At 28.4% G+C, this 15,727-nt stretch overlaps 1 protein-coding gene across 11 annotated transcripts in view; it reads left to right on the top strand.

Moving 5' to 3' along the window:
* Positions 1 to 15,727, top strand: part of LOC100877791 (uncharacterized) — a 412,529-nt gene that overhangs the window by 389,342 nt on the left and 7,460 nt on the right. For all 11 annotated transcript variants that reach the window (XR_013041016.1, XR_013041015.1, XM_076541317.1 and 8 more), the window contains 2 exons: positions 12,531 to 12,662; positions 12,743 to 12,916. Coding sequence is in view for 9 of the 11 variants with exons in the window: in XM_076541317.1 (XP_076397432.1) it covers positions 12,531 to 12,662; positions 12,743 to 12,916 (306 nt within the window). In the remaining 2 variants the exon portion in view is untranslated. The remainder of the gene's footprint in view (positions 1 to 12,530; positions 12,663 to 12,742; positions 12,917 to 15,727) is intronic.

The raw sequence follows: 15,727 nt of genomic DNA, 5'->3' as shown, positions 1-15,727 counted from the left end.
TTGTTCCAGTTTTCTTCTTCCATACTTTATAGGATTTAATTTAAGTAATTTCAGTGGCCATTACTGATCGCAGATTTTATCCGTGACTACCCAGACCTTAAAAAGATTTAATGAATATTTAAGATCGTTGTCAGCATAAAATATCTAATTTGAAAACGTAGCTTATTCGTGATAACGAAACTTATTCTAATATGTTCTAGTATTAAATATTTCCTATTCTATCATCGATCTCTGTCGGTGAACCAACTTCACAAACACGAAACGTACTGTGCACTATTAGACCACCACCATATTTCATCAATAGTATTTGATACTTGGTATTATTTCTACCGCTTCATGATCTACGTATATTTTTTACAGGACAAATGACACGAACCTTGATTTATCAAAAAATAGTTTTAATTAATTAGTAAGTATGTAAGTACTGTTCCTTGCTGAACAAGAAGAGGGCTACAACGACGTCGCCATAAAATTCAATATCATATAATTATTATTCTGCCGTTGTTCCACTGATATTAGAAATATGTATACCGCTGCTTAATATTAACCCCTTCCCGTGCTATTTATTTAACAGATGCTTTAGACAAGACTAACTATTCAGGGCTATAACATTAAAACGAACAAAGAAAATTAAAATGTTGTAACTATTTTACATTCGAGGATCCTTGATAATGTAACTTATAGCTGGACCAAAATTTAAAATTGAAGAGTATTCCAAATTTAAGTAAGGTTTGTCACATTTGAGTTGTAAGTGCGTCACGAGTGAGACTCGTCAAAGTATAGGAAGGGGTTAATAGTAGCTCAACTCACAAAATTTCAAATTTACTTCTATCAAATATGTCTCCTCTATGTTCCCATTTTTATCGTGTAAAACGGCAAACTTAATAATTGTATAATATAATAATTAATAAGCATTTAGTATTTTGAAAACTTTTAATATCAACCTTTTATTTTAATAATACCATTGAACGTAAGAAATGTCTTTGGTAGGAGGCCACTTTTTTTTAACGTCAATTAAACTTTGTTAACTCTGTATTTTTGCAATTATATCGTTAAAACTTCATTTGTCAACAATTAGTATTGCAACAATTCTTTAACGCTTTATTTATTAAATTTCTTAAAAGTTTTTAAAAGTTGTGCTATCTTTCTTAAATACTTTATTTAGGTGCAAGTAAACATACTATAGCACAGTTTTCATTATAAGTCATCCCTAAGGTCATTACATATAAAATAATTTGGAACATCGAAGTCCTGACGGAATCCTACGGAAGTACTATTTTTTTGGAATAATATTTTATTATGTGGTAGTATTTGAAATTTTAATGGTAATTGCAAAAATGTGAAATGTTATTCTGTGTACAATCTAAGGGATATAAAATGGAGAAAAATAGTAAATATTTATTCAATTATTTATTACATTATCTTATATTCAGAAAGCAAATCACGTCTATCGCTACTATTTCTTATATTATAAAAAAGAGAAACAATTTTTTTCATTTACACAAAGGGACGTGTTACATTCTGAACCCTTTGAATGCGGTTTTGACTTAACTTTCCTAAAAACACACATTTCATTCACAACTATGGACTCATAAAATACATAGCACATCAAATTTTACGTTATATTTAATTAAAAATAATAACTAAAAATTATAACTTGCCAAAGTGCAAAACAAATAAGTATTTTCTAAATGCGAACACATGGACGACTTTACTACATCGTCTTATGTAACACGTCACTCAATAAGTCCCCGGTCTGACACATAAATGGCGACACTGGTGACAGACCCACGTTATTTTCGAATAATACTAACCTTCAAACAGTACGTGTCAAAATTTCATGGTATTCTGACCAATAGTTTAGAAGTTACAATCATTTTAGTACCCCCAGTTTCGTAATTTTGAAGACAATGGATAGAAAGGAATTTCGTGTGTTGATTAAACACTGTTTTTTAATCGTAAAAGATATTGTTGAAGCCAAAAAGTGACTTGATAAGCATTATAGGGACTCTGCACCAGGGAAATCAACTATCATTGACTGGTATGCTCAATTTAAACGCGGTCATACAAGCGCCGATGATGCTGAACGCTCTGGTTGCCCAAAATCAGCAGTCGTTCCGGAAAACATAAAAAATGTCCACAAAATAGTTTTAAAGGGCCGTAAACTTAAGTTGTGTGAGATAGCTGATGCCTTGAAGATATCAGAAGGTAGTGTCTTCACAATTTTGCATGAAAATTTGGGCATGTGCAAATTGCTTTCAAAGTGGGTGCCGCGTTTGCTGTTTCACGAAGGCAATGCGCCGTGTCACTAGTCGATGAACACGATGGTTCAATTGAATGAATTACGTTTTGAATTGTTTCCCCACACACCGTACTCCCCAAATTTGGACCCCAGCGACTACTGGCTCTTTGCAGATATGAAAAAATGCTCCAGGGAAAGAAATTTGGCTCAAATGAAGAAGTGATTACGGAAACTGAAGCTTATTTTGGGGGCAAAGACAAATCGTTTAATATAAAGGGAATTGAAAAGTTAGAGGAGCGTTGGAATCAGTGTATCATACTGGAAGGAAAATATATTGATGATTAAAGTGGAATTTCTAAAAAAAATTTGTTTTTCTTAGTTAGACCGGAGACTTATTGAGTGATGTGTTACATACATTTGTCTCTAGTAAGACTAAATTGTTTCAAAGTGAAATAAGCTTGTGATGCCATCCAACAATTAAAGAGCGAACTTCATAGAAATTGACTTCAAAGTCCTAGTGGATCGTAAAGGTTTTACCATGATAAATCTAACAGAAAACTGACAGATCTGAGCAGAAGTCTCGAAAGTAAATAAAGTTAAACGTTTTTCCGTCACTTCGCATGAAAATAAATTTTTTAAATTGAGAACAAAAGATATTATAACAATAGCCCAATTCTCCTGCGTGAAACAAAAGAAAGTATACCTCAGTTTAACAAAAATTTCGGAGATTAAATTCCTACGCACATACAGTTTTTACGGAAATAAATAAAAATTGCACATATTAAACGCTGGTATCTTTTAAATGAATTTGAAATCAGCAAAATGGTGGCTTAATCTCTGCATAATTGCGAATGCGTTATAATATGTGCGCAGAATTCCTAATATAGATGTCAAAACATTATCGATTTAACGTGAATTCACCCTTGTACGTATAAAAGAATGATTTTTTCTAAAGTTGTTCTCGTTAAAACTATTTATTATACTGAGCGCCTCATTTTATGTATCTTGCTGACAAATGGTTTCTGCAATATTGAAGATCATCAACAATTTTTTATTTAAAAAATTCTTCCCCTTTTCACGTTTTTTAAAAAATCTACCTCTAAATCGATTTTTAAAGAATTTTTTAAATTATTAGCATATTTCTTAAAATTTTGAATATGAAATATCTAAATGAAAATATCGTGCATTATTGACGTCGCAATAAATTTAAACGTAGCAATAGGGCCCGTGTCAGGTACGTGGTCCCTACGATCTGTTATTATGATCGACTGACGAAAGTAATAAGGTACTATTAAAAACCCCTAATTTTAATGTAAATGTCAAAAGCAAAAGAATTTTGTTATTCTTGCTCATTTTTAACGTTTAAACTAATCAAAATGCAATAGCAAATTTTACTAACATTACATAGATGTACTTATAAGTTAATATAACTCAATATTTACATCGTGCGAAAGTATTATTCGATACTCTAAGATTCAACGTTTTTAACCCTGGATTTACGGATGTTTAATGACGACTTATATTTAAATTGAAACTAAACTGTAGAAATAAATAAATAACGGATTATACGTAAACTAGCTTATACGATGATGCGACAAAAGTTAATACGTATACATTTTAGCAAGGCTTCTTAGTAATTTTCATAATTTAAAATAAGAAATGTAAGATAATTTCTATGGGTTGCATTTTAATGTTAAACTCGTTCAATAATAGTTCAAGCAAGCGAGGAAGTATTGTTGCTAAAGTCCCAATTAATCAATGTTGTATAATTTTTTGAATAGTAAAGTTGTTTTTGATTTATTAAATAATAGAAAATCCAAATTAATCTTGTTCTTTATTCATCCTGTTTAAATACTGAAATCAAGTACTGTTTTTTCATTAGTACGTAATGACGTAACAGTGATCAGTCATTAAATGCCATTAGAATAAATGATATTTCACGTGAGATCTAATTATTAAATGAATCAGCCTCAGCGAATTTATTGCATTGTTAATATTTAATCTATTTAAGTAATTATCTCTCGTATTCTGTGCATTTATGTTAATGATAATTATACATATCCTACAAATTTTATATGAATAATACATTTATATAATAATTTATACATTAATCATATATTCACAATATCAACATAACCTGCAGATTTTATATTATATTTTTAGTAATTTTTCTTATCTTATAAAAGCACTTGTTATAAATTTTTCAGAATGTAGAAGGAAAAAACAAAAAAACTATTACTCACAGAAAGATGTTTGTATAGTAATTGTAGCTTTTAGAACAAACACTGTTACATTTTGTCAGTGAAAACTGTTTTTATACTATTATAAAATTAATTCAGTAGAAAAAATCCATTGTAATTGATTGAATGAATTTATTATAAATAAAACATTTACATTCCAATATTTTTAGTATTCTCATTCATTAGAGTATTACTGTCTTGATTTTTTTTTATTAAATGATGAAAATAGTCAAATTAATGCATGTTTAATATATGGGACAATAATAATAATAATTAAAATATGCCAAGAATATTTTTTAATTACTATGCATTTACAATTATTGTTTAACTAACTGGGATTATCGTTTAATTGCAGAACATAATTAACTTAAAACTTTTTCTTTCACAAATTTAGATTATTGTTATTTTAACTGGAAATAGAAATTTTACTGGCTAAATATAATAGCAGCCTTTATGTGTGCGATTTTTGTTCGTGTAAAACAAATCCATAAATTGAGGGACGCGTATACTTTTATAAATTTTGAATTGTTAAATCTTAATTATTTGACATGGCAAGGTATGTTTCTAGGTTTCCCGCTGATGTATCTTTATTGCACGGTTGAACGATACCTTTGAGGCCATTTTCTTTTGTAGTGTATTAGGGGCAGAATTATTGTGTAGATTGGAAGTAGGGTGGGTTTAGCCTATCGAAGTAGGTCTAATTCTCTTCATGTATTATATTTTATTAAAATTACCATTTTTCAAATTCCTAAACTTCTGGATTTGGAAATTCTCTATTCCTATATTCCTAATTTTCTAAATTTCTGAATTTCTAACTTCTTAAATTTTCAAATTTCTGAATTTCTTACTTCTTAAATTTCTAAATTTCTACATTTCTAAATTTCTACATTTCTCCATTTCTCCATTTCTAAATTTCTAAATTTCTAAATTTCTAAATTTCTAAATTTCCAAATTTCCAAATTTCCAAATTTCCAAATTTCCAAATTTCCAAATTTCCGAATTTCCACATCTGCAAACTCTAAAATGTTTTAATCTTGAGGTACCAAAATTTCTAAATCCTCAAATCCTCCAATCTTCAAATCTTCAAACTCCGAAATATTTAGAACAATTTATGTATATTGTAGTCTAAATAATGCTGATAAATGATCTATCAAAAATCAAAAATATAAAAGTTGTGTTGACATAAAATCGACAAAACTGCATATTCGAAAATGCCATAATTTTAATAAAACCAAAAAAAGAAAATTTGTAATTATAACTAACAGTATGTAGGTATTAAATATTTATTTATTTATATAACCTTAATAAATTGTAACCCTGTGATTAATAAATATGTATGTAATCAACAACTATTTTAAAACGTAAACATCTTTTAAAAATTCAATGAAGAATGGTTTTAGCGAAACTCGTAACCTTTCTTTTGTGAGAGCAGAATATTTCTCATTGAATCATGTTATAATAAAAATATTATTGTTAATAATATAATATTTATTATAATTCATTTATTACATTCAAAAATTTTTGAAACTGCTTTTCTTTATATTGTTTGGGGAGTTCATTATAATGAAAGTGTGCTAATTGAACAAATTCTCTAGTATTTCCCCTTTATTAGAAAAAGGAGGGTTTCAACGAATGTATCGCCTGGTCGGTCTTTGTAAAAATGGATTAATAAAATTCTGATGCAGGTATAAATGACGTTATTGTAGATACAATAAAACATTTCGATTTTGTAGGTTTTATTGAAACAATAAGGGCAAAGTAATATGGGTTCGGTCAGCCGTCCATAATATGTATTGGACTGCACCGTCCGTCTACCTGATATGGGATGTACCATTGTCCAAACGGTTTATTACGAATTTGATAGAAGCCGTTCAATAATGACATTTGCCAGATGGAGTAAAAACGGTTGAACTATGTTTGAGAACACCGTTTTAAATTTTTTTCGTAATTTGACAGTATTTAACACTGACAAAATGTAATGATTTGGAATGTTCAAATTCATTGGTTAAAAAGTGATGGAATATGGGAGGTTATTATATTTAAAATAATACAAAAACACAATAACTTTTAAGAGACTAAATGAATGCATTATTTAAGAAAAACGACTTGGAAAGACCTCTTTAAAATTTGTTAATTACGCTTGATTTATGAATATTGAAAGCACAATTCTAAATAACCCACTGTATTTTATACGTGTGGAAAATTATAATATCAGAGAAACAATAGCGAAAAAATATGTAGATTTTATTTTATTAACATACGAATATCCGATCAAAATCGAGCAGTATCTTACAAGTAATCGATAAATGCATGAACTTAATTACCGACTTCTCAATACATTTATTTTTGCTAATTTCATTGAAATGAAAATTCAACAAAGAGTTTTGCAATTTTGGTGTACTATACAGTTTAGTTTAATGTGATAACTAAGCGAATTTTATTATTTAGTAAAACAAGGATTGTATTGGAATCGCGTCCATTAAGAATACCATTAGGTTAATATTATTTCGGCAACAGTATTGTCGCATTAAATATTCGCATCTTTGTATTTCATTATCGTTAAAACATCCTCTTTCTCTCATTCAGTCTTTTGCATGATATCTGTATGATTCCAATTTTTGTTGAATATGCATTCCGTTGTTAGCTAACATTTATTAAATTTCATTTAGTTAAAGTTTAATCGAAGTTTGACTATAATTTAACTCAAATTCAAAGTAAATTATACTTGTTTACGGAATCTGTACTGAGATTAACACTCTTATGTATATAATCTTCTGTGTAACTTTTGAAACAATCTGTATAAATTTCACTACCGATATTAACATGTGCTTTGAAAACTGGTAGTATAATGAGCGTCTTACGATTTTTACGACAATTATACAATAGTCGTTTGTGTTAGTATCGACTATCCCTAACACCTAGTCATCTACTTTTCTGACACAATTCTTTTTCTACCAAATGCTTCATCGATCGTTAAGATCGTGTAACTATTATAACCTCTGTGAGTATTGATTTTTTTGCATCAATTACATAGCTTAATACAATCTTAATTTCGTAAACATTATCTATTATATATACTATGTTACGGCGTAACAAATAACATATAAATCACACTACACATAAAAATTTTAGGAAAAGGTTTACGACGTGGCGAAAGAAAGTAATCGCTTTTGAAGACCTTCAATTTAGTATCCGTACCATCTGTGTACCAGCACCAGGATGGTACGTGACAATTTAGTTTTTAGTAAATTCATTTATTGACACATCATTAGTCGAATCTTTGGCTTCAGCGGTGCAGGCCATGTCATAAACCTTGCGGACCCAAAAGTCGAAGGGTAACGTGGGCCTGGAGAGTAACGGTTCCAGGTCCCTCAGGAAGACGTCACAGATTTTGGGAAAAACCTATTTTCTGTGACGTTGTCCTCCCCCATACAGACAACCCTGTTCCCCTTCCAAAAATGTACCACGCCAAGGGCGCAAAGGAAGGGAGAGCAGAGGTTTTAAATACAGTAACATATGCCGAAAAACGGCAGAAATACAAAGTCAGGCAGAAATACAAAGTCAAGCAGAAATACAAAGTCAAGCAGAAATACAAAGTCAAGTAGAAATACAAAATCAATCAGCAAGTCAAACATTAAACACTCAACACTTTAAATCGTTGAAACATAACATTCAAACACACCTTAATTATACAAAAACTGTTAGTTCACTGGCATTGTTAAATAATAAATAAGTGTAATTTGTTGCTAAAAACAGCATCCATTTCTTAAAAACTGCAATATTCACTCGCCGTTAAGTCAGCGGGTGAAGTGGAGCATCCCTGAAAGTTCCTTTCAAAAATAAAATTTTTAATCTTTGCTCTGCCAAAACATACTACATACATGTCATCTACCTATTGAACGATGTATGTAGTATTATTACTATCACTCTATTCAGATATTATTATATTATAGCAGTATTCATAATACCAGGTCAAATTGATTATGAATACGTGAAATTTAGTACATTGCCCGATTTTGTTGCACATTATTCATAATTTACTTTGTCCATATCATACAGTTGAAGGCGAAATTATTATACTCAAACAAAAAATTCTGTATTTTACTGTATTTTTTCTGTATTTTATATGTAGAATAATTTTAATAAGTGAAATGATTATTGTAGTTTATTTAATGAAATATAATTATTTGAAATTAACTCAATGAAATACAAATAGAATCTCAATATTACGAATTACAAGTCTCACCGGCTTGCTCTCTCTCAATTTCTCACAAAGCAATGAGCACTTCGCTTTGCCCCGAAAACATTCGATCACCCAAAAAGACAATCTTTACAACTACATAGTTCACACATACAGACCACATATAGCCTAATACTACTCATATTTTTCGATATTTAATTATATACAATGATTGTAGAACCATATTCTGAGACTCCTCCTAATACATTCCGATACTTAAGATCGTTGTATTTTGTCTGTAATTATTGAATACATTATGCAAAGATAATTAAAAATAATGGTGATAATTTTTTTTTAAATTATCCAATTTTTAAAAGTGTAATCCTCTGGTAACCCATAGGGAAATAACTCTCAGTAAAAACATATAGTTTTCAGATATTTTGTAGTTCGTCAACTCTTGATTAAAATGCAAAAGACATTTATGCATGTGTTAATATTTCTTCAATTCCTAATGCAAGCAATTAATTGCATTTATAGTCGATTATAAATTTCTGAAATTCATTTTGACATTTAGTTTTCGACTTCTGTTTTCATATCTACATGACTGAAATCATTTCTATGAATACATAATATTATTTTAAAATGTGACAGTATTGAGTTAAAACAATATGTTGAAAAAATTTTAACAGAAGGCGAATGATAAAAATATTAGTAGACTTTATTAAAAATTTAGTGCATTTTAGGTCAAATAAATTGTAAGATATTTGTATAATTGGTGATCTTATAAAATAATAACTGCTATTTATAGGTTTTCTAATTATAAGGATAATTATTCTAATTATAAGATAATTTGTTCATTTTAAGACAAGAACATACTTTATATGTACATACTGTAAAGAAGACTATAGAAAAGACTATAAAAAGATTATAAAAAATATATTTGTTAAATCTCAAATGTAATAAATAAACACATATTTGTCGTGTTACAGATTTACCAAAAAGAAAATTGTATACATACATTTGAAAGAAGAATCTGTAATTAAAAAAAAATTTTTCGATAATCTTTGTAATTAAAAAATATGAAGTTCATTTGCATTTGATTAGATACGACATTATTTCATCTTATATATAGAACACAATGCAACGAAGAGTTAAGTAATTTCTAGAGTATTATTGATTTACTTTTTGGGTCAAAATCATTTATTTCTGTAATTAAAATGGCAGGAGTTAATTGATGTATTAAGGTAAATGAACGTTAATATATAAAGACTTTTGTGCTGATGAAATCTTACCGTTCTACTAATTTTCACTTATTATAGTACAACAATTAATTTTTCCTCTTTACGTTTAATAATACCAGCGTTGTACAATACAGGGTATTAACTGATAGTAAAACCGGTAAATGTTATAAATATCGACGTGAAATATTCGTAAAAAATGTATAATACAATTTTTTATTTACCGAAAATTTATTTACCGAAAAAGAAATTACATTTTCAATAACTTATAAATTTATAAATATTATACTAGTACTGCTAAAATATTATCCTTCAATGAGATAATTAGATTTGTGAATAAATATATAAGTATAATAACAATTTTATAAAAAATAGTGGTTAATAATACTGGAATAAATTATATCATTTATTGATTTATAAGTCCACTCATCATTGAATTGATAACAAAATATTACTCACATTTTTATTTTTCTTGCAAGAAACAAACTTTTTAAGAATCACTGTACAAATATTTGATTTCAATTGTGTCGAATATAAAATTAGATACGAAAATGTTCGACTTATTTTTGCAAGTAGAATCACCCCTTTTCCTCTTTTATCATAATTTACAGGATATCGTATGATCATATGTACATATAACAGTATAATTAGTATGTATATGAAATATAGTCCCTTTTATTTTTACATGTTGCTACATGAATACTTTTGTTTTCTGCTATATTTATTGCAAATATGCGTTTTTATGAAGATACAATAAAATTATAGCTGGACTGAAAATTTTTGTCAACCACTGTATACAATGTGTCAATTTTATGTAACTAAAAATATTTATATATCTCAACAAATATGAACGATACGCAAAAATGTTTCAGATAAAAATTATGTGATTTCGAGAATAACATACGTTATTCTTGTCTATTTAACCGTTCGATCACGTAAAATCTTGTGAAGTCTGTATCGAGATTTTTAAATGGAGATGACGTATCGTTTTTTACATAGATTGATTTTTCGCGCCATTACGTGTGAAAGCATTCATATCATATTGACAGAATCCATAGTTTATGAGATATTTTTTATCGTAAAATAAGATATGTTACACAAAAAATTGGAATATCTAACGAGTTGGTCTTCATAACTTTGTGCTCTAAGATATTTTTATGCAGAAACAATACATGCATTTTAGTCTTTCGACGAAACTGCATATTAGTTTTTGCACAGATTATTTGTTTGAATATTTAATGTAAAAGCGTGTTATAGTACAACGTTAAAAATATTAACAATTCATAAACTATTTCATTGTATAAAAATCTGAGATATTTTACAAACAATTAATATTTTCGCTACAGTAGCTTAATAGTTTTTTACATAAAATATTCCGAAAAATTAATCTTTGTAAAGAGATTTTAATTTAATTTTGATTACAAATGTTTACATCCTTAGAACGCTTTGAAATCAAATAGACAGAAAATAAACAAAATATAAGAATTAAATAGAGAAGAATAGTTAATCGATTCAACATTATATACTTTGTCAGAAATATTTTTGCATATTATTCATATTTTTGAAATATTTCAGTGTATTCATATAAAACAAGCATCCTATATAATATACTTTATATTACAAAAGGAGTTTTTGATTCGAATATACAAGATAATTTAATTTTTTACTGAACTTCATTAGCATGTTCCATTCGAAACTTACTTATAATTCATTCTATTCGTACTTTTATTAATATATTCTATGCGTGGAAATAGGGTTTCTTAGGATTTTTTATTTGTCCACATAATTTTAATAGCCTAATTTAAAAGTAGAAATCAGAAAATCTATTTATATGAACATAGGCTTTTGAATGCGTTATTGAAAGTTAATAAAAAAAATATAAAAATCCGCAATTATTCATGTGCTGTATTGAAGGAGAAAATTGTCCATTATTATTGTCATCATAATCTTTCAATAAAACATTTAACAGCCTATGTTTATATAACATTTTTTTATTGTTTTTATTTATAAAACATGCTGGCAAAGTTTTCATAGTGGTTTTAAAGTGGTACGAAACTAGGACACACTGCATGTGCCATCGAAAAACAAGGCAATCCAAATTCATTAAATACTTTTATTATACATTTTAAAAAAAGTGTTTAAAGGCCTAGCTTAATGTGATTAATAAACTTTAATCAATCGATTACATTATCAATTGAAAATATTTTAATTTTTAGAATATAACTTTTTTCCTATTTTTGCTCATGGTATATATTAGTAAAGTTCGGCGATAAAATACTGGATCATTCTACATGTAACAATATTTGCCAACAGAAATGAAAGCAAGATCAAGATCCTTTCTTACTTATAACTAGTCATGATTTTCTCATCTTTAACAGTTCTAGTTATACTTGTCTTTAATATACTACATATAACTCCGATCTAATTCTGCGATTATAATAACTGCAATCATTAACGAAATCCTGATATCCTGAAATACCTACCACATCGATGTATTTAGTATCGACATTATCGATCATTATTGAGGATAAATTCAGGAGAAATTCGAAGATTTCTACATTCTGATAAAAGTAGGGAATTTCATAATAATGAGCTTTGAAAATAATGTTCAATATTTTGTATATTTGCAGATCAGAACGCACTTAACTAACTTGGAGATAATGGCTGCGCTAATAGCCGCGGTGACGCATGATCTAGATCATCCGGGCGTCAATCAACCGTTTCTGGTTGCTACAAGCAATCACTTGGCTGCTCTCTATCAAGTGAGTCGATTCTATCCAAGACGTTTCATTCGAATCCATGTACGAAGATGATTCGACAGGTGACATTGAATTCCTTTCAGAATACGTCGGTTCTTGAAAATCATCATTGGAGATCGGCGATCGGTTGTCTACTAGAAAGCGGTGTCTCGGATCAGTTGCCTGCTAACGTGAGACCTGAACTTCAGCGACACATCAGCTCGTTGATATTGGCCACAGATATCACGAGGCAGCAGGAATTTCTCATTCGATTGAAGGTGAACTTTTATAAAGCTTTAATAGCGTTGCGCTAATAATCATTAAACTGGGTACTTTATAATATGTGGCCATCACTTCGATGAAAACTTGAAACGTGTCATGACGGTTACTTTTATTAGGGGGGCACTTTATTTTATTAGGGTTATGGTTTCATAGATCCTCACCTAACAACCCATTCTTTGTGCACGCTGTAAATATTTCGTATACCTGCAACCCAAATGTTTTCAAAAGTTTCTTAAAATAAAATTTAATAGTTTCTTAAAATTGAACGAAAGGGTAGTTACGACCGAAATTCGGATTATCGAGTTTCACTCTATTTTCTTTATTTAATGATATACAAAAGTTCGGATCATATTCAAAAATGTTGCAGACACGAGAAATGTATGTTAGAAAATTTTCTTCAGGTTTTTTCGTTGTAAATCCTGCTTATAAATAACAAAATATTACAAAAAGTACAAATTTCATACTGATACATTTCACGAATAATTTTTTCAGAATTTTTAGTGTGCGATAATTAAGGAAATGTAAAACGCACTCTCTCGACATATTTCGGGCAAAAACGCGGATTAATAACTGCAAGCTTGTCATTTCTTTTATAAAACGAGAGTATTACTTGATTTTTAGTATTTTTGTTTTGGATAAGATAAAATGTAAATTATCTAATTAAATTAGATTAAATGGTGGATACCAAAGATATTTTTGTCGTGGGTTTGCATCCCACACAGTGTTTTTTATTTTATTAATTATTTTTGTATTTATTATATATAAATATATTTCTTATGCACATTTATAATATACAGGATGTCCCGCAATTACTGTAAGAGGCGAAAAGAGGTGGTAGATAGGGCGATTCGGAACATCTTTTTCCTTTGCCAAAATATTGGTTGAGGCTCCATTTTCGAGTTATTTTAGTTTCTTCTCATTGGTCAGTGCTTTCTGCTAATAACTCGAAAATAGAACCTCAACCAATATTTTGGCGAAGGAAAGAGTTTTCGGCTCTTACAGTAATTGTGGGACACTCTATATGTTCTCTTCTTAATTGATTAGTGTAATAATTTTATTAATTATGTCTAATAATTCCTGTTCGATTCAACAAAAAATAATAGTATCTTTTCAACTCATCGCTATTTTCAATTTGTTCTTTCTAAAAATTGTCATCAATATATTTATCGAGTTAGCGTGTATGCAAAGATTGTCGAGAATTAACATTGTAATACACAATTGGATAATTAATACATTAATCAGGATTAGAATAAATAATAAAAATTAGAGTAAACAATAGTAAGAAAGAATTTAGAATTTAAAAATTTTCCGTATATGTACTTATTTCGAAACCTTAGGAACACCAATTTCATTCAAACTTTGCATAATTATACAGAACAGCAAAGGTAGTACTTTGGCAAAATCGCAGCACGCTATTCTCAAATATAAAGGGAAAATTAACATTAAATGTTTTAGAAAAGCGATAAAATTAAACCGAGGTTTGTGCGAGGTTTCCGAAGTGTGCAAAAGTTATAATTTTTTAAATACCTTTAATTTTTTACTGAAACTAATTAAAGAACAAATATTTTATTACACCATCAATGGAGTGCTCCGATTTTTGAATTAATTCCAGAATTTACGTGGTTTATATTGGGATTAGTGGGTAAAAGGGAAGCCCTTTCAAATGTTGATAAAATATGCTCTATTTTTAATATATTAAAAGATAAATGTTTACACACAGTAATAAATTGTACAAACCATTTATTATAGATTATTTATAAGTAAATAATCATTTATTTAATGTACAGTGTTGCAATACTTTATGATTTTATGATGAGTGCCATTCCACTTATTATAAATATATTCTTCACTTTCTTCTTATTTTTTAAAATAATATTCTGAAAAAATAAATTTCTCTTCATCTAATAGAGTTAAAATATACATATACAAACAATTTCTTTCATTCGATCGTTTCTGTTTGAGTTCGAAAAATTAATTGTGTTAATTAGTTTTAATAAAAAAAATGAAGACGAGAACGAATAAAAAAATGATAACTCTCGCAATGATAAAACTCAAACTTACGATCCTTACTTAATTAAACCTTTCGCTTTTTCATAAAAAAATACATTCTTGATTTTATTAATTCTCAGACAAGTAAATACGAAAACTTTAAACGTTAATTTCTCTCTTATTTTAGAGTTGTGCGTTACAAGAGTTGGTTTATTAAAAAAAGTTTAGAGTTGGTTTATTAAAATTATTACTTTTTGTATCTTTTATAATTATGCAAAGTATAAATAAAATCAATGCTTCAAAGATCACGCAGTCATCTTCATTATAATATTTTTATAAAGCTTCAGTTGTTTTCCTCCGATTGATTTTTACCTCATTAGAAAACTTACTGATCTCTTTTCTCAGGCTACGTTATCTGTTTATTACTTTTGTTATCGACATAACTTTTTGCGATCGAAATAATTATTTTCATCGTTTAAAATATTTTAGAAACTGAATAAAAACTCGTTAAATATTCCTGCTGCTAAATAATTACTAATGAAACAGTTATAAGAACTAACTATAATACAATCAAATAACTTTCCTTTCATCCGTGCGCTAATCCATAATTTAATGATAAATATTGGAAATTAAAGTACAATTCAAACTTTATAGGAATACAATATAGCACTTCTCGAATCTGGAAATTTCTAATTAAAGTTTGTATGTTTACCTTCTGAAATTTTTGGAGTCGTATGTTACCTTGAATTTTTTATTTTAGATCACAAATCTCAAAACTATGACCTTAAAAGTCTAGTCTAATTCTTTAAAATAAATTT

The sequence above is a fragment of the Megachile rotundata genome, chromosome 2 (genome assembly GCF_050947335.1).
Source record: "Megachile rotundata isolate GNS110a chromosome 2, iyMegRotu1, whole genome shotgun sequence".
NCBI classification, from domain to species: Eukaryota; Metazoa; Arthropoda; class Insecta; order Hymenoptera; family Megachilidae; genus Megachile; species Megachile rotundata.
Note: the sequence above shows the minus strand (reverse complement) of the source record. Positions and strands in the feature narration are given on the sequence as shown.